The sequence below is a fragment of the Mustela nigripes genome, chromosome 4, assembly GCF_022355385.1.
Source record: "Mustela nigripes isolate SB6536 chromosome 4, MUSNIG.SB6536, whole genome shotgun sequence".
Classification (NCBI taxonomy): Eukaryota; Metazoa; Chordata; class Mammalia; order Carnivora; family Mustelidae; genus Mustela; species Mustela nigripes.
In genome coordinates, this window is record NC_081560.1 from 45,634,483 (window position 1) to 45,657,072 (window position 22,590).

The following is a 22,590-nucleotide window of genomic DNA, read 5'->3' on the forward strand; positions in this document are numbered from 1 at the left end:
TCAATGACTTACAAAACCATTCCTCAACTATCTCTACCCTGTACAGCTATCACAAGATATGATGATCACAGACTTCTATTTATTTTCTGGCAAAAAAATGATCACATACACTAAAAATATACACATATACATATATATATATATATATATATATTCAGAAAGATTAGAAGAAATAAATTTAAGAATATGTCTGTTATTATTTCTCCTTAAAATGTTTATCTGTACTTTCTACATACCATTTTTCAAAAATTTTCCTTCATGGCTGATTTGATGTTTACTTTTTATTACAACAATTTTAGTAACTTCATTACATAAAGAGTAAGTGATACATACCCAGGCATGTTTCCTCCAGGCCCAATGAAGGTTTTGAACATTAAGTTAAAAGATACTGGAGGGGAGAGATCATTTCCAGTAATGGGGGATTTTACATTATAGTTCACAAAAAGATCCCCAAGTTCCTGCTGGCCATAGTTATCAAGCTAAAGGATACATAAAGAAAACAATTAACATAAAAGATTGAGAAAAAAACACAGCATAGAAGTATTACATACATAAAACCCATCTACCATTAAAAGTCACCCAGAATAAGAACGTCAAAGTTAATCTAACTTTCAAAAAACCCAAATTAAAATCATAACCAGTTCACTTTCCATTTATCAATTTATCATTTACCATTCTAGAAAAATGGAGTACTTTTCTGGAACTGACCTAAACTAACAAATTCACCATTTCACAAGGAAAGATAAAGAAAAGTATCTCTGGTTCAATTATAATAGTTACAGATTGGTAAGAATCTGAAATCATATAAATTACATTGGGTTTTTTTTTTAATAGATTTTATTTATTTGTCAGAGAGAGAGAGAGATATAGACCACAAGCAGGGGGAGTGGGAGGCAAACGGAGAAGCAGACTCCCCTCTGAGCAGGGAGCCCAATGTGGGACTCGATCCCAGGATCTAGAATTATGCCCTGAGCCAAAGGCAGATGCTTAACCAACTGAGCCACCTAGGCGCCCCATAAACAAGTTTTCAAGTTGCATTTTACCACTTTGCATATTTAAGAGTCAGGTACACTTCCCTATTAAATTGTGCATATAACTTTTCTTTGCCACTAGATATTAAGCTCGTGAAGGTAGAAACTGTTTCTTATTCATCTCTGCTTGTTCTAGTGTGTTGCACATTTTATATATTGATAACCAACGTGAAACCCTCAAATGATGTGACTTCCAATTTAAAATTTCAAATGACTATGACAAACCATCTAATACTGAAGAATGTTCAAAACTTAAAAAAAGAAATCTCCTAGTAGAATTAATTAGATAAATCAACTCAGAACCGTAAGAACTGAGGCTCTGGAGTCAGAAAAACCTGGGTAAACTGCCCAATTCTACCACTTACAGATTGTGTGACTCAAGATTAAGTTCTTATCTAACTTCTCTGAGCCTCAATTTGCTCATCTGTGAAATAGGGAAACAGCACCCACTTCACTATGAAGAGGTACTATGAAGATTAATTATGTAAAGTACTTAAAAGGGCCTGGCACATAGCATACACGACACCACTAAGTGTCTTGCCAAAATATCCGACTGGGCCTCTAGGTTGAACTACCAAATTATAAGTAATATAGAAACAGAGGAACATGTGAAATATCACCAAAATAATGTAATGAGCCAAATCCAGGGAGTAGAAAATACTAGGAAACAAATGTTTCAATTTTTAAAAAATTTTTTAAATGAAAATATAAGGCAAATTAGAGATAAAGAACCTAAAGACTGGAAGAGATTTAAGAAATATGTCAACCACTCACAAAATATGGACTTTATCTGGAGCCCAATTCAAACAAACAAAAAAAGTGGTTAACATTTAAGATAATGTAATTAAAATGATGTTTTAGATGTACTTCAAAATAATTCTGGAGAAGGTAGGAAAGCAGGGAATGGATTCAACGAAATCTGATAACATTGTAGCAGGTTCATGGGTACATTAGTATTCATTATACTATTTTCTATTTGTATATGTTTTGAATTCTTCCTAACAAAAAAGTTAAATTTGACTTAAAAGCTGATCCATGCACAGGTGCGTCAGCAAAAATCGACAGAGAAGAAAAACAGTTCTGAGCTACTGAATCCACATAACAGGAATAAAGCTCTTCTTACCACAGAGGGTGAATCAGTTCCTTTTAAAGGAACTATCACACTGCATAAAGCTGAAAAGGAGTCACAGACGCTAACAGGTAGAAAAAGCGATTATTCGCTCAAGCGAACAGATGGGCCTTTGGCCATGAATTCACCGGGGCCATTTCTGAGTACTAAACCACAGGTCCCAACTTTTCACTGAATGTTACACGGACAGCAGCTTGTATGTATATCTAAAATAGCAAACCAAAAAACAGACTGCTCTCTGGGGCCTGGGTGGTTCAGCTCATTAAGCATCCAACTCCTGATTTTGGCTCAGGTCATGATCTCAGGGTTGTGAGACCGAACCTTGTTTTGGGATCCTGCACTGGGCCCCACGCTGGGAGTGGAGTGTGCTTAAGATTCTCTTCTCCCTCTCCTTCTGCCCTCCCCTCACCAACACAACTCACCCATTTTCTCTTAAAACAAACAAACAAACAAAAAAACCAAAATGAAAAAAACAGACTGCCCTTCTAAGACCATGAATATAAGACAGAAAGTCAGGGTTCAAACTATAAATGACTTAATGAATCAACTAATTACTTCCTGCTCTGACAACTGACTTGGAAATGAATGAAACTGTTAAGATCAAAGACACATACAAAAGCTTTGTAAGTCTAACATTCAAAATGGGAAATAGTAACTTGGGGGGTAATTAGAAGTGCTTTTCATTTCTTCTTTCTAATAAAGGTCATGCCTTTGGGAAAGAAAGGAAATAAGAAATGAATGTTTGGCTATAATGGTGTCAAAATCCAAAAACTGATTTATTAACTCATGAACAATAAAACTAAAGCAATGAGCTTCAAGCAAAGGATAAAACATACCTCACAAGGACTAAAATAAATTGGCAGATGAGTCAACAGCCAAATTAAGATTTTCTTTTAATTTAAATGAGGAAGGAGAAAATTTGTGAGCTACCGTTAGAAAGCTAGATACCACAGAGAAAAACCAGCATATTTTTAGAAAACAAGGCAGCACTGCAAAAGTATCCAGTAAATGTTCATGAGAAAATGAAAAAAGGTAGGGATTCCTACATTCAGCCTCACATATTTATATATTAATGTAAAGAAAATATGTATAAATGCACTGGTTTCTGTGTATGTCTGTATAGTTTTGCCCAAGAAAGTAAATAAAATTTAAGAGGTGAGCCTTGGTGGACCTCATGATCAAGCACCGTGTTGGAGAAAAGTATTTTGCTTAAATGGATACGTAAGGTGAGAGATCAGCAACATACACACACGGACATGTGCATCTTCCTGAGCAAAAGAGGTACCATTTTTGTAGTATTTTTAAAGTGATCTGTGACCTGGAAAAGGGATAAGAACAACTTCTGATATAGCAGATATTCCTGCACTTGGTAAAAGTCAGAACAGATTATCTCCATGGTCTTTTTTTTTTTTTTTAAAGGTTTTATTTCTTTATTTGACAGACAGAGATCACAAGTAGGCAGAGAGGCAGGCAGAGAGAAAGGAAGGGAAGCAGGCTCCCTGCTGAGCAGAGAGTCCTATGCGGGGCTTGATCCCAGGACCCTGGGATCATGACCTGAGCTGAAGGCAGAGGCTTTAACACACTGAGCCCACCCAGGCGCCCTCCAAGGTCTTTCTTAAGTCTTACCTAAACTTTGCCAACTTAAATAGAAATTATAAAACATTGAGTCTATAGGAAAGGCAGGGCCCTGCTCATCAGGTTCTAAGAATAACAGCATGTAGTCAAGGACAGCGCAACCAGAAGCAGATCAAGTGGCTGATGAGACAGTTTTCACAAGGATATCTGCCCCTAAATCTCCATTATCAAAACTGAACACTATTCATCCTTAGCCAATTCTCTGGTTTTTGCTATTAAATCCAGAAAATTGGTTTCCAAGGAGATAGAACCCATTCCGTGCCTATTTACACTGAATTGCTAGTTTGGGCTAAAATAAAGTGTTAGCCACAAAAGGTAGAAAGAGAAGAAAATAAAAATACCAAAGAGAAACAGAAGGGAAACTCCACTTCCTTACAATCGTGGCCTGGGTCAGCACAATGTGGAATTCAATAGTCATCAAACACTGTAAGAAAGACAGTACCTACCTGAGTTGCTGTAATAACATCTCTAAAGTACTCACTTGAGCCAAGACACTTTCCATCTCTGATTTCTTCTCAGCAGAACACTTCTTATCAGACATCAATTTCTGTAAGTGAGCTACAAGAACAGTGTTGGTACATGTCAATTTCAATCAATGGGTAAAAAGACAACGCACTTTGAGTTTCTGGACAGGTAAAAAAAATGAATCCGAGGATAATGTTCTCACTTAATACAAATCCCATGGCTGATTTTACAGGGAAAATAATGATAATGTCTTGATCCTTTTGCTGACTTAGAATTTCTAATTATCATATAGAACTTCTTTTTGATAAATAAGGGACTCAAGATGTACAGGTGTACCTTCAGTTCCAAACCACCACAATATAGCAAATACTGCACTAAAGCAAGTCAAATGAATGTTCTGGTTTCCCAGTGCATATAAAAGTTGTTTGCCCCATATTGTATTCTATTAAATATACAATAGCATTGTATCTTCTTTTTTTAAAAAGTATACCTCAATTAAAATATTTTTAAAATTGGGGCACCTGAGTGGCTCAGTTGTTAAACGTCTGCCTTCAGCTCAGGTCATGATCCCAGGGTTCTGGGATCAAGCCCTGCATCGGACTCCCTGCACAGAAGAAAGCCTGTTTCTTTCTCTCCCACTTCCCATCCTTGTGTTCCCTCTCTCACTGTGTGTCTTTCTGACAAGTAAATAAATAAAATCTTCATAAAAATAGAATATTTTAAAAATTAAGTTAAAATTTTATTGCTAAAAAATGCTAACCATCACATGAGCTCTCAGAGTCCTAATTACTGATTACTATAAAAAATAAAATAATAACAAAAAAGTTTGAAATATTGCAAGAATTACCAAAATTTAAGAGAGACAAAGCGAAAAAAGCTGTTGGAAAAACAGCACTGTCTTTCCACTGCCTGACCCGGGGTTGGCCAATATCTGCACAGCACAGGAAGGTGGAGTGCAATAAAATGAGGTCTGCCTATATGACAAGATCTGTGCACCTTCCTCTTTAGATGTTACGCCCCTCCAAAAAAGACATAAGAAAAATTTAATCTCACCCCTCTGTTTTGATCGATGTTACTTAGAAGAATATTTATCCAAGATGAAAAACCATACCTTTTAATAGATGGTCAGCACGAAAACACTCTCCATTTTTTACATCTTTCACCATGAAGTCAGCAAATTTGTCTACGTGGCCAGAAGTCCTAAGTTAACAAATGCCAAGCCAGTTTGTCATTTTCATACAAATTAATACATAAACTTTATGTTCTAAGATGCTCCCCTCTATATATATCAAGCTTATATCTGTGTATCTGAAAGATGGAAGCTCCCATATATATAATGATGTATCCACAGTGGATAATAATGTAGGCCAGAGAAAATCCTTCCTCAAATCTATCTCCACCTTCCCCACCCCCACCCCAAGCTCTACCTTCCCACAAGAAAAAGACATCAACTAGATTATACTCTCACAAGTTGTAATAAAGTATGTGCTACCTTGCAGAATCAATTAACCCATGCCTATCCAATTATTAATGATTTACACAAAGGCCAAAACCAGGGGAATTTGACTAGACAAGAATTCATGGTAACTCAGTACAGAACCTGCATTTTTTTTTTTTAATTTTGTTTATTTATTTGTCAGAGAGATAGAGAGAGTACAGGCAGGCAGAGTGGCAGGCAGAGGCAGAGGAGAAGCAGGCTCCCTGCGGAGCAAGGAGCCTGATGTGGGACTCGATTCCAGGACGCTGGGATCATGGCCTGAGCCAAAGACAGCCGCTTAACCGACTGGGCCACCCAGGCATCCCTAGAACCTGCATCTTAATAAAAGAGTTTTCTGCCACTGAAAACTGTATGGACATTGGTATTATCTCTTACATAATTCTTACTAGTGGAGGAAGTAGCTAAAGAATAGGTTCTCTTAGGGGTGCCCGGGTAGCTCCATCGTTAAGCATCTGATTGGCCTTTGGCTCAGGTCATGATCCCAGTGTCCTGGGGATCGAGCCCCCAACGGGCCCCCTGCTCAGCGGAAAGCCTGCTTCTCCCTCTCCCACTCACCCTGCTTGTATTCCAACTCTCACTGTCTCTATCTCTGTCAAATAAATAAATAAAATCTTTACAAAAAGAAAAAAAAGTAGGTTGTCTTGATCTTTTAGATCCATCATCAGGAATTCATCTTGTTTTTCTGGGCTGAAATCACTGAGAGAGCCCAAAAGATGTAAATAGTGAAAATTAGCTCTTTACTAGGCAACATTAAATGAAGTAATGAGATACAAAATGTACAGATTCTTCTTTCTATATTCTAGCAAATCCTGCCCTGCTTTCAACAATGTCAGTAGGAATAAAATAAATTTCTGCACTAACACTTCAACACAAATAGTAGTTATTTGGTTTTAAATGTATAAACACCTTAGCCCAGAACTTCTAAAAACTTAAAGTAAGGAAATAATCATAAATATATAAAATCCATCTATCAGGATGCTCAGTGGACTCAAAAATCAAGAACAATTTTTTTTTAAGATTTATTTGAGAGTGCACTCGCAGGAGAGTGGGGGAGATAGTGTGAAACCTCACACAGACTCCCTGCTGAGCACAAAGCCTGACTCATGGTTCGATCCCAGGACTCTGAGATCAGGACCTAAGCCAAAACAAAGAGTCGGCTGCTTAATCAACTGAGCCACCCAGGTGCCCCAGGAACAATTTAAATGCCTATGATAAGGCACTAGCTAAATAAATTATGGTATATCCACAAGAGAATACTATGCTGTCATTAAAAATGCTTTAGAAGATTATTTAACGACATAAGTAAATGTTCACCTATATTACATGAAAAAACGCAGTTTGCTGCTAACGTTGATATAGGTACAAGGACTTATAGAGAAAAAAGACAGTAAGGATAAACACAACAATTTTGACATGGCTGTCTATGGACATTAGGTGTATATTTTCTTTGTTTTTTTTTTATTTTCCACATATTTACAATGAATATGGATAGTTTCTATAATCATGAGAAGATATTTAAATATGCATATTAATGAATTTCAGCTTCCAAAGTAGAAATCTTACTTTAAAACTGGCTCAGGGGTGAGCATGGTACAATCAATCTCCAGGATCTGTTCCTCTTGAATAAAGTGCTGCCTCCAGGTCTGAATAATATTGTTCTTCAAAGCACACCCAACTGGCCCAAAATCATACAGACCACTAACACCTATAAAATATGAACAAGGAAAACCTGTACTTTAGCTTGTCACTCTGAGCAAATTAAAGTGAGGAGATGTAAGAAACTATCAGACTTCACAGTCCCTAAAAAGGTATTAAAGTCAACAATTCAAACCCCTCAATTCTGAAAGGGTTACTGTAAGTATCCCCTTACTTCCAGCTAGCTGACCAAAGTAAGCTCTTACTCCATTTACTACTTCAATATTAAGAACTCCAAGCAGGATTAGCAAAAAACTAAAAACAAAAGATGTTCCTCCATATATGAGAAACAATGAAAAACAGATTACAGTTTCTGCCATGGATCTAACTGGGTGCATCAGCTGGTAACAATGATGAATTTTAGCATCCAATTCTCTAATTTGTTCTTGAATATATAAGCCACTATATTTAATTTTGGGTATACGAGCCACTATATTTAGACCTCAAGTTAAACATTTAGAGATTTGCTTAGCCAAACTTGAATCAGGTTTCAGTGGCAAAGTACTAAAAGTCTAATACTGTTGCAGTGATCTCCATTGACTATGAAAATACCACTGTACATTTAATCAGTGAATTATATTTGCCTACATACCTTCACAAAGCATTCAAAAGGATGTAGAAATTTATCTACTTAACTAAGAAGAATGTTTTCTCCTGGCAGTTGCCAAAAAGAACAATCTAGGGACCCTGGCTTCTCACTGCCCTTGTGTGAAGGTGCACAATACAGTTGGCCAGTGATACAATGGCCCTCAACTGCTCCAAAGAATCTATCTGATAGGTACTTGGACATATTAAGTGCTTCATATCTGGGCCCCTAACAATTCCCTATATCTTAATGGAAAAAAGCAGTTTTCAAGAAAAAGTAGGTTGGAAAGGAACAAACAGATTTTACACCAATGGCCAATTTTAAACAAACAAAAGCAAAATATTCTGTTTTATGTGACCTGATACAATTAGCTACCAACTGAAAAGCCATGTTTTTGATTTAAGAACAAGAGTAAAGCCACCAACAACATAACTGGTCTCTCTGACATTAATCCCCTACCTCCATAAATAGCAAAAGCTTGATCGTAGAAAAACCTCCTCTTCAGGGTATCTTCCATTTTTGCTCTGTCTACAATGTCATCTTTGGGTTGTAATGCTAGCTCCTATAAGGGATTTTCAAATAGAAAATGTGTGATTAGGGGTGAGAAGAAATATGAATTTATATATGTGAATTTGGTTTATTTTCTCAGCAAAATTCAATATAAAATTTATCAGGCAAGATTTTGATGCCTTTAAAAATTGGAAAACTTAGGGTTTTTTTCCCTTTATAGTTACAGAAAAGATGCCCTTAACTTAATTATTTAGGAATACCAAGCTAACTTAGATGCAGATACTGATAAACAACGTCTGAAATTTTAGTGGATCACTGTAGTGAGACAGTGACTTAGAATCCCAAACTATTTCAGTTTGGGGAAGGGAGATTCACTATTTGAAAGATTTGGGAGCAGGTATTAGATGGATACACCTTTTCCTTAAAAGAAAAAAGTTTAACACAAAACCACTGATTCCTGGGACAGAAGAATTCATAAAGAACAAGCCAAAAAATAAATAATAAGAAAGAGCAAACACAAAGCTTTCCAGGGAAATTCATGGAGTGTATTAAATCTAGGATTTAGCGGAGGGGTGGGTCAGAAGTCAGGGAGGCTTCACAGAAAAAGGTGACATTTTGAGATGCAGTGTGAAAGCATGAGAAGTCTGCCAGGTAGGGGAAGAGAAGGTATGCTAGATATACAGAGATAAGGCAAATTATACTCCTTCAGAAACTTTTCTAGGTCCTTCCCACCCAAAGAGATTAATAAAGATGATATTTCAGTTTTAGGATCCCAAGACTCACCTTTGCTTCCAGAACCCTCTTCCGGGCTTTGAGCTCAGCTACAGCTTTGTCTACATCTACCTGGGGTGCTTTATCTTCTTTCAGTTTTCGAACAAGATCTCCCTAGACAACAAAGAGAGTTGATACTCAGGATTGGTTTCAGAAGTCAAGGAAAGTTATGAAATTGTCTTTAAGCATACCTTTTAAGTCCTGTGTAAGAATGAGGCCATTCAAATGTTTATTATACGAAATGTCATTATAAATGACTGAAGGTCTTTGCCCTCAGCATTTATAACCCAGCAAAATATACAACAAGTATACAAATAATTATGTTCTAAGGGTAATTAGTACCACTGTTGTTGTTGCTGCTGTTGCTGTTTTCCCCTTCTGGGAGAGGAGGCAGGTGGGAAAGGCGGAGAGGAAAGAATTGATAAAAACTATGAAAGAACAAGGTTAGTACTGAGAACACAAAGAACCAATATATAAACCACCCTCCCTTGAATCTTTCTTCTACTTAGAAAAACGACTGTCCTAGTTTTCCACCTACTTTGACCATTTCTTCTTAGTCATGACTTACTCATATTCCCCTGCCCTTTTCTTGTTAGAATTTTTCCTTAATAATTTCTCTAGAATACCTTGTTCACTTCCAACAACCTACTACCTGTACACTGATTCCCACACTTATGGCACTGTGGTAGAATAAGTAATCTGAAAAAGCAAACAACATTATCTACATAGTCTAGGAAATAGGAAACTTCAAGCTGAGAAATTAAAGTTGTCAAAGTGAGAGAGCCTTTGGGTTCCCAACAGAAGTAACTGCTCCCTAGAGGAGCAGACCATCCACACAGGCTTTTAGGATTTTCACAGATCAAGGTCACCAAAATAATAAGCATTCAACTCAAAATTTAAAAACCCATTGAGGAAATAAGCCACCATAAGCAAGATTCAGCAGAAATCACAACAGAATTAGAGCCTCCAAAGTACTAGAATGATCAAATACACCTTTTAAATGCTTAAGATGTTAAAAAAAAAAAAAAAAAAAAAAAAGAGTCAAAAACATGGACAAAGAACTAGAGACAAAAAAAACAATCAGGAAACCTGACAAATAACCACACAGGTTCAGGTCCAAGAAGACAACAAAGGAATGGGGGAGGAGCAAAATGGGTGAAGGGGAGTGGGAGATAAAGGCTTCTAGTTCTGGAATGAAGAAGTCACAGTAATACAAGATACAGCATAGTGAATATGGTCAGTGGTATTGTAATAGCACTGTATGGTGACAGATGGGAGCTACATTTATGGTGAGCATAGCATAACATATAAACTTGCCAAATCACTATGTTATCCACCTATATAACATTGTGTGTCAACTACACTTCAATATAAATAAATAAAAAAGAAATAAAGGGGAAAAGAACCACATACATCATCTAGAAATGAATCACTGAAATTAAAAACTCACTGGACAGGTTAAATAGCAGATCAAAAAGAATTAGTGACTTAGAGTACAGACCTGAAGAAATGATCCATGCGTAATCCATGGAATGGAGCAGGGAGACGAAGATTTAAAAATATAAACAGGGTAATGAGACACAGAAAAAGAGAGCCTGACATTTATCCAACCAGAATTCTCAAAGAAAATAAAGAAAATCTGTAAGAGGTTCTATTTGAAAAGGTAATGACTAAGTTTTTCTGTAACTGCTCAAAGACATGAATTCTCAGATTTAGGAAGCACCATGAAATCCAACAACACACAAAACAAAACCTACATCTAGATAAGTCTGTAAAACATAGTACTTATGAGAGATTAGAGACTGGGTTTTAATTGCTCATCAGCTAATCGTGAAACCTTAAATAAGTGGACACCTCTTTGAGCTTATTCCCTCAACTGTACAATCAGGATGACAATACCTCACTGAAGTGTAATAAAGGGTAAATGAAATAATTTAAATAGGATATTTTAAATAGTACCTAACAAACAGTAGACACATTTAAAAAATAGTTATCATGCTAAAAAAAAGACCCCAACTTGATTGTGGCTGAGTTATTTTTCAAACACTTCAAACCCAAGCTGTTCATAACGGAATTATTTTTCTCTGCCCTAAACTTATTCCTTCTCCTATCTATTGCTTTCCATTTGTTAACAACAAAAAAACTACCCAAACAAGAAACATCAAGCTATCCTTCTTTACCGCCAATATCTGCCAATTTCAAATTTCAATCTACTCTCTCCCTTTCACACCCCATAGACTAGACTACTAAAACAGATTACCAACTTGGTTGTCATCCAAAGGTGTCTACACTGTGCTTTGCTCACCCCAAACTATCCCAATGCAGGTCATTCCTCTCTGACCTTCGTATATCTTTTCATGAGCACACAGCATTCAGTGACTGTTCCTACCCCCATGTTTTCAATAATATTTATCCTCGGGGCACCTGGGTGGCTCAGTCAGTTAAGCATCTGACTCTTGATTTCAGTTCAGGTCACGATCTCAGGCTCATGAGATAGAGCCCCATGTCGAGCTGTCCACAGAGCATGGAGCCTGCTTAAGTTTCTCTCCCTCTGCCTCCACCCCTCCCCAACTGCAAACATGGGTGCATTCTCTTTTTCTCTCTCTCTAAAAAAAAATTAATGATAATAATGTTTATCCTTTTATCCAAAAGCACTTCCCTTCACTTAATGAAATTCATTTCCTGAATATCCCAACCTTACAATAGCTTCCCTTAAAGCTATTTTAACTAAAGGCTGTTTTCTCCCATAGCCCTTGATCCTCAGAGGCTGGAAATGGAACAGATGTCCTCCTCCTTATTCCTCTCGGCACTTACAAACTCATTCCTCTTTGCTCCTTCTAAAACCTAAGCTCCTTTGAAAGGCCTGTCATGATTACCCTTTCCCCTTGTTGCTGATATTTTCTAAGCTCCCACTCACTTCCCCTCACTCAGTAACAGTTTTCCTCTCCGCAATCCACTCTACTCTACAATGTCCCAGTCAGGAGGTGAGAAAAATGTTTTTAATTACCTAACCTAGAACCTAACTCTGCTTAAATGTAATCAGAAGTGGGGCACCTGGGTTGCTAAGTCAGTTAAGCCTCTGCCTTCAGCTCAGGCCATGATCCTGGGGTCCTGGGATCGAGCCCCACATCAGGATTCCTGCTTGATGGAGAACCTGCTTCTCCCTCTCCCTCTCCCTGGTGCTCTGCCTACTTATGCTCTCTCTCAGTCAAATAAATAAATAATCTTAAAAAAAAAAAAAGGTAATCAGAAGTAATCTCCCAGTTTTAACATACACTGCATTTTCAAGGAATGCACCCAAGAACATGTAATTTAAAGGAAGACTATATACTACTTTGTTCACAGTTTCACAGAAAGTTGTTATTATTTGAAGCAAAAGGGTGCCTGGGTGGCTCAGCTGGTTGGGCAACTGCCTTTGGCTCAGGTCATGATCCTGGAGTCCCAAAACTGAGTCCCACATAGGGCTCTCTGCTCAGCTTCTGAGGGAGTCTGCTTCTCCCTCTGACTTGCGCTCCCGTCTTGTACTCTCTCATTCTCTCTCTCAAATAAATAAATAAAACCTTTAAAAACAAAAACAAAAAATAACATGTGACTAATATCAATATTGTTTGACATCTAAGCAACCAACAGGATATACCTTTATCAATGCATATCCATCGCTACTACACTCACTCTCAATCTATGTATTGGTAGACGCATCTGCTGACTTCTGTATAACTTCCAGTGGATTCATAACCAAGAATTTACATATTCAAATATACATCATTTTATTATAAATTGCTTCATTATAAATTACTATAAGGTAATGTATTACATAATACAAAACATTATATGTACACACATTTTTAATTAGATTATCTAGATTATTTTGTATGAATTTCATTATTGGATAATAAAGGGGAATTCCAAGGTATCTGCTGTAAAAGGGAACACTGGGTCTGAAAGTTCAGAGGCACTGAATTAGTTATTCTTTTTATTCTCTTATCATTTGCAAGTAAGTCTGGTCTGTTATTACATTAGCAGTTTTCATTCCATTATCCTGACCTCTCTAGCTAAAGCCACATCCTCAGTCATCTTCAAACGTTATTTTGGCTTCTTCATTACACTTACAATAACTGAAGTCACCCAATCAATGCAGTGGCTTATTTATTTACATTTTATTTGTCCCTGTCAGAATAAAGTAGGCTCTTTTAGGATGAGAATTCTGGCATGTCCTGGCCCTTAAATACTTGACTGATATCACAACCTAAACCTAGCAAAGTACAGAGCACTTAGTATACAGTAAATATCTACTGACTTTTTCTTTTCTCAGTCTTTCTTTTCCTTTCATCTACCTGTCAGAACACCTATCTTATAATGTTCACCAACAGTGCTTTTTGATGAGGACAAGAATTCTGTGAGAGCCTCTGTTCTGAAAAGACCATTGGCAAAATGGTAGTTCTTTTGAATGTCTGAAAGAAGTAAGTAGTTCTTTTGAATATCTAACCACTCTATGTCAGGGGTTAGCACTCCCACCTATTTCATCTACCTTTTCTTTTGAAGTTTCTCAGAGAACATTAGCAAGCAAGGCCACAAGTAAAGTCAGAAAGAATTTAAAATAAATTCCCCTGAACCTTTTTTTTTTTTTTTGGTTTTTAAGGTTCAGGCACAGAACACATACATCAAGGAAAATGCAGCTATTAAAAAGAAATAGTGTGGGGCAACTGGGCAGCTCAGTCGATTAAGCATAAGCATCTGCCTTTGGCTCAGGTCATTGGTGCTGGGGTCCTGGGATCCAGCCCCTCCCCACTCAGCAGGGGGCCTGCTTCTCCCTCTCCCTCTGCCTGCTTTTCCCCCACTTGCGCCCTCCCTCTCTGTCAGATAAATAAATAAATCTTCATAATAAATAGAAACTGTGAGAATAAGGATTCCTACACTGAGTTAATCATCTGTGAAATGCAGTGAAGAAAGGAAATAACGTTTATTCCGAATAACAGAATAATTAAACCATGATTAAAAATGATCCAATCCTAAAAACAAATGAATTGGAGGTGATCTAAACATGGAATGAAAGTACCTAAACAGTCCTAATATCTAATTACTTTTATTCCTTCTTTGTTCACTGCTCAACTATATTGGTTTGAGCTTGCATACATAAGTGTAGGTACTGAAAAAAGTGATGTGAAATATCATCACTATCTCTAAATTATCCTTAAGAAGCTTAGTTTCCTGGATAAATTCTTACTATAAAGACATATATTAGAACTAAGAGCCTGTGATTATAAAGCAGAGCAGCTATTAAATGAGAAATCATTCCAAGGGATCTTCTTCATGGATCCTTCATATGTATCATGGTGCATATTCAGCCGGCCAAGAAAAACCAACAAGAAGACATTTCCTCACCTAGCTTTACACAAATGTAGGTAGAAGAATCCTGTTAAGATTGAATTCATCTTGGGGTATCTGGGTGGCTCAGTGGATTAAGCCTCTGCCTTTGGCTCAGGTCATGATCTCAGGGTTTTGGGATTGAGCCCCACATAGGGCTCTCTGCTCAGCAGGGAGCCTGCTTCCCCCCCACCCCGCCCCTGCCTGCCTCTCTGCCTTCTTGTAATCTCTGTCTGTTAAATAAATAAATAAAATCTTTAAAAAAAAAAAAAAGATTGAATTCATCTCAGATTCCCAAATATTTTATAATTACAGATAAAAATTTCACAAACTTTGCATTGCCTTTTGTGAACTAAACAAGAGCTTTAAAGGGTATTCTTAGTACAGAAAATCAAAGCAGAGAAAAACTCAGGGCTCTTCACGGCAAGCCTTCCTACTATTACCAACATATGAGTTTCGTCTGTGTCTTCCCAATTACAGTAAAAGAAAATATGAAACACAAGTAATATTATTCATACATCTATCACTACCATTAGCATTCCAGATGGTATATCATTATAAAAAAAAAAAAAATTCCAAAAAAAAAAAAATTCCAAGAAACCACTAGAACGGGTTTTTCTAGCACCCCATCTCACCAAATTCAGAAGACATCAATCCTCTCCTAAAGGTGCAAAATGTTTTCAAACCAGCAAGCAAAAGAAAATGTGAGCTCCATGCCAGCAATGGTTTGGTAAAACTAGAACCCCCAGTAAGTCTCAATCATCTCAGAACACTAACATTTTAGCAGGAGTTTACTACACGCTGTGGGCACCCTTCTCAGCACTTCACAGGAACTACCTCATTTTAATGCTTATGACTCCATTCCCATATACAGATGAAGTCTGGCTACAGAGAGGTTAAATAACTTGCTAAACATCACCAGCTAGTAAACAGTGGAGTCAGATCCAAACTCTGGAAATACAACTACAGAGTCTACAATTTTTTTAAGAAAAATACTTGTTTATCTATTTGAGAGAGAGGAATAGAGTGCTGGGAGGAGGGGAGGGGCAGAGAAAGAGGGAGGGAAAGAATCTCAAGCAGACTCTCCACTGAGCATGGAGCCTGGTTCCAACCTAGGACCCTGAGATCATAACCTGATCTGAAATCAATAGTCAGACGCTTAACTGACTGAGCCATCCCAGGGCCCTAGAGCCTACACTTTTATTACTAGACACATCAACACAAAAATATGCAAGGGTATAAAGAAAGCCCATTTAGCAATTGCTACAAAACCTCTCCTATCTTGACAATTATTAAATTTTACTACAGGCTTAAAAAAAAAAAAGAAAAAGTCCTTTTTGATTTTTTTTTTTCCATACAACTTTGTTAGAGCATCAAACTATATCCACCAAATTCATTTCAGAGTGACCTCTTAATTCCAAGCAATGACACTGAAAACATACAATCAGATCTCTACACCAGTTCCTCCCTAAGCCTCCACATCAGGTGAAAGTCATCTCAACAGATCCTGTCTGCACTGACACCTTGAGATATATATTCCTTCAGCTACAGAATCTCACCTTGTGTTTAGACAAAGCTGCAGGGAGGGAAAGAATTCTTGACAGGAGAGTGTGATCAATACAATTAAATGCTGAAAATAGGTAAAATCCTTTAGGGTACAATGAAAGGACAATAGTAGAGGCCAAGCGCAGAAAGCAGTGGATAAAGGAATGAATGAGAAATAGGAAAGTGGAGACAATGACAAGATAGGAGAAAACACTGAGCTATAAAGGGAAAAACAGGCTGGGGAAATGGAAGCTTTTGGGGTACATTCCAGGTAAATGCCCAAATTTGTCTTCATATAAATCAGATACTTCCATTGCCCTAAAACATCAGTTCTACAACTTCTTGGTCTTAGCACTTCTTTACACTGTTAAAAATTACTGAGGACCCCAAAAAGTTTTTTGTTATTGTAGGTTAGTTCTACCAATTTTTACTATAGTAGAAATTAAAATGCAAACTTAAAAATATTAATTCATTTAAGTAACAATAAAAGCTCAATATGTGCCAACATGCATAAAAATAACATTTCTGTGAAAATAGTTGTATTTTCCAAAACAAAAAAATAGTGAGAATAAGTTTTATAATGTTGCAAATCCCTTTATTTCTAGCTTAATAAAAGATAGCTAGATTTGCATATCTGCCTCTCTTGCAATATAGCATTTTAATGGTGAAGTATACAAAGAATATCATAAGTTAAAAAAGGGAGAATTTTAAAAGCTTTTTCAAATAATTGTAGATATTCTTCTTTTAGACTATACCAAAATTCTGACAAGTGATAGTTTCTTAAAGGTTATTTCATAAACGTTACTAGCAATGTGTAATTGGAAACTATGCCAGTGAACTTTTTATACCTTGTTACATTAAATTCATTAATGTATCTTAGACTCCTAAATCTTTTACCAGTATTTGATTCCACAACATCATGCACTGTCATTTGGAAAATATTGGTTAACTGAGTGATGTAGATCTTCTAGATACTGATCCACTTATTACACTGTATAAAAAAAAAGTACATTTGTTAATATCACCAGTCATTCCCATCAGAAAAGTTGGTAAGTACTGTGAGGCTGCCAAGTTCATGCAGCAGATAAGGTTTCCAAAACTCTAAAATTAACCAAAAACCTGATTCTATTATTTGCTACAGATACTATCAGTTGTTTTCTTGAAATGACAGGCATACTTCACTCATTTTTCAGAAAATGAATGTCCAGTATCCAAAACTAAATTTTACAAATAGTGTTCCATGAAAATAAGCTTATAGTTCAGCGTGCAGCTCAAACAATCATACAAGTTTTTTTTTTCCTGAGACAGTCATATTTCCATATGCTTTATGCATATTTCCCATTCGGTCACATAGAACATTAAAAAGGTGTACAAAGGTCTAGATTTAATAAAATTAATCATTTTTGTTGCTCCATCAAGGATACTCTAGAGCAAAACTTTTTTTTTTTTAACTGCTAGGATATGACAGTATGATTTCGGTCTCCTCAGTGTTTAGTTCTAAGGGCAAACGGCTTTATCCACTACTACTTTCACATCTTCTGTGCAAATAACATAGTAAAAAACGAAAATAACATCTCAATCTCACTATGTAAATGGCTTTGCCTTTGAGGACCTCCAAGAGTTTGAAGACCAGAGAACCACAGCCCTATAGCAATTGTTCCCAAAGAAGACACTCCAAGACAGGTTTTTCCAACACATGGTAAAAGAAGAAAAAAAAAGAATATATATTAGATCTTTTTTTTAACCTAGACCTACTAAATATTGAATAAAAAATAAATTTTTTAAATTTAAATTTTTAAATTAAAAATAAAATTATAAAAAATAAATGCTAACATAAAAGACTGCTCTTAAAAAAATAAATTGGGGCACCTGGCTGGCTCAGTTGGTACAGCATGCAACTCCTGATCTCAGGGTTGTACATTCAAGGCCCACCTAGGGTGTACAGATTACTTAAATAAAATCTTGGGGCACCTTGGTGGCTCAGTCAGTTAAGCGTTTGCCTTCAGCTCAGGTTGTGATCCTAGGGTCCTGGGAAATCTTTACTCAGCAGGGAGCCTGCTTCTCCCTCTCAGTCTGCAGGTCTCCCTGTTTAGGCTCTTTCTGTCAAATAAGGGATAAATAAATAAATAAATAAAATCTTATTTTTTTAAAAAAACTACTCTTTCTTTTCAGCTATAATCTCCTTTCTTTTATAAAATAAAAGGGGAAAGTAGATGGTAGTCTGAGGATTATACTAGGTTTCTAATTACTCTTATTTGGCAAAATGAAGGCAGGCGACACTGTGCTCACTCCCAACATTTTTTTTTAATGACATTTTATTTTATTTTTTAAAAAATTTATTTATTTTAGAGCAAGAATGAGAGCACAAGCAGAAAGGCACAGATGGACAGGAAGAGAATGTCAAGCAGACTCCTCACTGAGCGTGGAGCCCGATACAGAGCTTGATTCCATGATCCTAAGATCATGACCCAAGCAGAAAGAGTCAGATGCTTAACCAACTGAGCCACCCAGGTGCCCCAATTCCCAACTTAAAAAAAAAAACCTCCATTTCCCTAGGGTGCAATTGAGGGTCCTGATTTTGAGCCCTAAGGTGGGGGTGGAGACTGCTTATAAATACATACATGCATACATACATACATACATGTCTCAAGTGGCCCAGGGTGCCCTTGATCAAACAGGGCACTGTGTTTTCTAGATGCTCTGAGGCCCTCCCAAAGTTCCATAACTAGTTCTTCAGGAAATAACTAAGAATATGCCATGGGAAAATACATTTCAGTCAATCAATGAGCCAAACCTTTAAAAGCAACAGCATCCGCACCTGGGCGGCTCAGTGGGTTAAAGCTCTGCCTTTGGCTCAGGTTATGATCCCAGGGTTATGGGATTGAGCCCTGCATTAGGCTCTCTGCTCATGGGGGAGCCGGCTTCCCCTCTCTCTTTCTCTGCCTGCCTGCCTCTCTGCCTACTTGTGATCTCTGTCAAATAAATAAATAAAATCTTTTTAAAAATTAAAAAAAGAAATAAAAGCAACAGCATCCACATAGTCAAGCGATTTAGAAATTTATATTTAACATATGCCACTAACAAGACCAGTTGTTAAGTGCCTTAAAAATCCCATTCCAAGAATGTCTTCAATTTCACAAACTTCACAATGGAAATATGTCAAATGGATAGATGTGACGATGTATCTTATTTCCTCCCAAGCAAAAAAAAAAAAAAAAAAAAGCTTTCATTAGATGATCTTTAAATTCCCTTCCAGATGACCCTGGAATCTGTGTAATTAAAAATTACAGATAGCTAAATGATACATGTGTGGTCCCAGAGAAATAGAAAAAGAACTCGAACTAACTTACATCTTTAGAAAAAAAAAAAATCTTAAAAGTACCAAAAACAAAACAAAACAAAACACCCGAGCCAACATAAACAATATACTAAATAGTAATCACATCAGGAGGCTGTTTCAGGATCAAACTTTACTTCAGTTAACTAGTTCCACAGTCTTACTACACATGGATAATTTGCACTGCAGTTTCAGGCTAACGTGGCAGAGGGAGGGGTTTGTGTGTGTTTTTCCAAATTAGATGTATTCTCCCTCAAGTAAAGGATCTGGGGGGAAAAATCGAGAGTTAGCAGGACAAAGGAACCACACCTAATTTTATTTGGGTTGAGTGGGTGGAGGGAGACAGAGAATAATACCAACAATACCAATAATAAATGGGAAAAAATTAAGCCTACAGTGAAATTTCAAAACGAAACACTACTGAATCAGGTTCAAACTGGAGGGAAGTGGACATTACAAAGTGGCAGAATTTGATTAATTTTTGGCAACTCTGCCCCAGTGATTTATTTCCGAGGCAGGGTTCCACCCTCCGTAGCTAAGGCAAGTTATTGCATCAGGCACCGGTGTGCGGAAGAAACCCATTTGGTGTTTACTACTAGGTCACAGACACCCAGGTCCTATTCCAAGCGTTTGGCTTTGCCTGACTGGATGTGAGACTCCACTTGAGCGTATCTTTTCCCTTGTCCTCTCTAAATTCTAATATTCATACAGTGTCCTAGGAAAAGGAGGCCTGTATTAAATCACCAAGCCCTCCAGCCCAAGAAACTTCCCTCCCTACCTCAAAATCAAATTTCAAAATGTTCCACACAGAGAGGGCTGACTTCACCCAGGAACTCGGCAACATTTAGCTCACTCACTCCAAACAGTCTTTTGGGAACCCAGAGAAGATGACAGGAGCGAGCGAAGGACGATGAGCGAAGGACAATGAACTCACACCATGATTAGAAAAAGTTCAACACCTCGTCACATCCACGTTTCAACTTTAATGTTCTGAGCCATCATTTGGCTAACGAAGCACTGAATGAAAGAAGGTGTCAAGGAGGAAACACTAGGCAAAGCATCCTGAAGACTTTAAAAAAAAAAGACGCCAGTCCTAATAAGACAGAGCCGACAGCTTCGCCTCCGGCCGGGGAAGAATTAGGAACCTGGCCCCCCAGGAGGGGGTTAAAAAGAACACCGCAGAGCCTGGAAAACTGGACTTGAGGATTTCTGAGCTAGGTCAGGAGTAACCAAAGGTCATCACCCATCGCAGCCCCACCGGAGAGGGGAGAGGCGCAGACATTAACAAGGACTGGGAAAGAGCAGAGCAGAACGCGAGAGGAGGGACGCAGGATGTCGAAGGGGATCCGAGGGAGTCACCCAAGGAGAGTCCAGGGCGCAGGTCCACGGCGAGGAAGGTGGCCAACGCACGCGGGAACCGGAGTCCAAAGTGGGGGAGGAGAGAAAGACACCAGGAAACCAAGGGCTTCCAGCGGATGAAGGAGAGAGTGGGGTAATCGGCGCGGGGGACGGGTGCCCGAGGAGGAGAGAGGATGACGGAGAGCAGACCAGGGAGAGGAGACCCGGGGCCCCGGGGAGGCGCAGGATGCCAGTACCTGCTGGCGCACGGCAAGCCTGAGAGGGGCTAGCACCTCCTCAGCCCCGGCGCCGTCCATGCTGCTCCGGGAGGCGGCGGCAGGGAATGAGGTCGGGGCGTGGGCGCGCGCGCTACGGGGTCTGCAGGGCGGGAGCGGAGGCCGGGCCGGGAGCCGGGAAGGCAGAGACAGCAGCAGCGCGGCGCTGGCGGCTCTAAGCAGCGCCGAGCGCAGAGGGGGCATGAGCCGGCGGGCCTGGGCGGTCCGGAGCGGGCGGCGGCGGCGGAAGCGGCGCGCGCGGCCCGGCCGGGAGCATGATGAAATCGCCGCGTAAACGCCGCGGCGCGCGCGCAGCCGCACATTCCCCACCCCGCGACGCGGCCACCGGCAGATTCGACACAGAAAGCGCGCTCCTTCAGAGACTCCAGAGGGCTCGCCCCACCTTGGGCGCTTGGGAGGGCTGCGGGATCTCAGGTAACACCCTGCCAACAGACTTGCACAAAGATAAGACAGGCCAGCCCAGTAGGGTGCACATTCCGGCACGCAGCCCCATTCCGAGACCTACAGACTGAGACGCACGGGGACCTTCAAAGCGTTGGCTCTGGGCACTGACACTCGGGCTCACCCACGGAAATGCACGCTTCCTTTGTGTTCCGTGCGCCCCTGGGGCTTTAAAGGCCCATATCCCATCAACTCAGGGACGTAGACGCAATGTTGCTCAAGCTCGCGTGCTCCTCGTATGAAGAAACAAAAGAATTTATTGATTTGCCCATCTTATCACATCCATGCTTTACCCACTTTAAGAAAGTAGTTGGAGAAAGGCGGAGGAGAGGTGAGGGGCTCTTCGGAGAAGGTCAGTTCTGAGCAACTATTGTAGGGCGAGCAGGATTTGAACCAGCAGAGATGAGGAAAGGCAAGAGGCAAAGAGGGGTGGAAAGACTAGGAAACAAGATAATGGAGGGGAGGGGAGCTGAGAATCCAGGCGCCCGCGATTCCCTCCTAATGGCTTTGCCTCTGCAGACCTGCCCTCTCGTGCTTGGGCCTCCAGCTGACGACCTTCCGGAAATGGGCTTCCTCCCTTCTGCCCCAAAGGTGGGTCAGCAGGCAAAGCTGGATTCCCTTTCCAGAGAGAGTAGAAAAATAAACAAAGTGTTGGTTATAGACATAGCATGGCGCACATCCACCAGAATGTCTAAAATCAAAGTGATGGAAAATGCCAAGTGAAGCTCTGGGGACTGTCCCACACTGCTGGGTAGAGAGCCAACGGGTACAGCCGCTTTAAAAGAACTGTTTGATGGCAACTGTTGGAGCCAACCATACACACCTTCCCTGTGCCCCCCCCCCCCCCACCAGGAGCTTACAGGCTCACCAGAATGAAGTTCTTTCTCAATACTATGGAAGTCCATATTCTCTTCCTGTTCCAAATTGTGGTGCTGGAGAAGTACTGACA

General features: G+C 39.0%; 2 protein-coding genes and 1 long non-coding RNA gene across 7 annotated transcripts in view; 1 reads left to right on the top strand and 2 right to left on the bottom strand.

Annotated features, from left to right (window-relative positions):
• Window positions 1-21,447, bottom strand: part of GARS1 (glycyl-tRNA synthetase 1) — a 44,320-nt gene extending 22,873 nt beyond the window's left edge. The window contains exons 1-7 of the mRNA XM_059396633.1: window positions 21,162-21,447; window positions 9,333-9,434; window positions 8,499-8,601; window positions 7,322-7,463; window positions 5,372-5,460; window positions 4,277-4,353; window positions 334-479 (exon numbers count right to left, since the gene is read on the bottom strand). Of these exons, the coding sequence (XP_059252616.1) occupies window positions 334-479; window positions 4,277-4,353; window positions 5,372-5,460; window positions 7,322-7,463; window positions 8,499-8,601; window positions 9,333-9,434; window positions 21,162-21,383 (881 nt within the window). The 5' untranslated portion in view covers window positions 21,384-21,447. The remainder of the gene's footprint in view (window positions 1-333; window positions 480-4,276; window positions 4,354-5,371; window positions 5,461-7,321; window positions 7,464-8,498; window positions 8,602-9,332; window positions 9,435-21,161) is intronic.
• The window catches only part of ZNRF2 (zinc and ring finger 2), a 396,032-nt gene that overhangs the window by 91,047 nt on the left and 282,395 nt on the right, over window positions 1-22,590 (bottom strand). The window lies entirely within an intron of this gene.
• Window positions 21,488-22,590, top strand: part of LOC132015826 (uncharacterized) — a 36,254-nt gene continuing 35,151 nt past the window's right edge. The window contains exons 1-2 of one of the 2 annotated variants that reach the window (XR_009403782.1): window positions 21,488-21,614; window positions 22,161-22,232. This is a non-coding gene — a long non-coding RNA (uncharacterized LOC132015826). The remainder of the gene's footprint in view (window positions 21,615-22,160; window positions 22,233-22,590) is intronic. The other variant, XR_009403783.1, reaches the window with a different exon arrangement.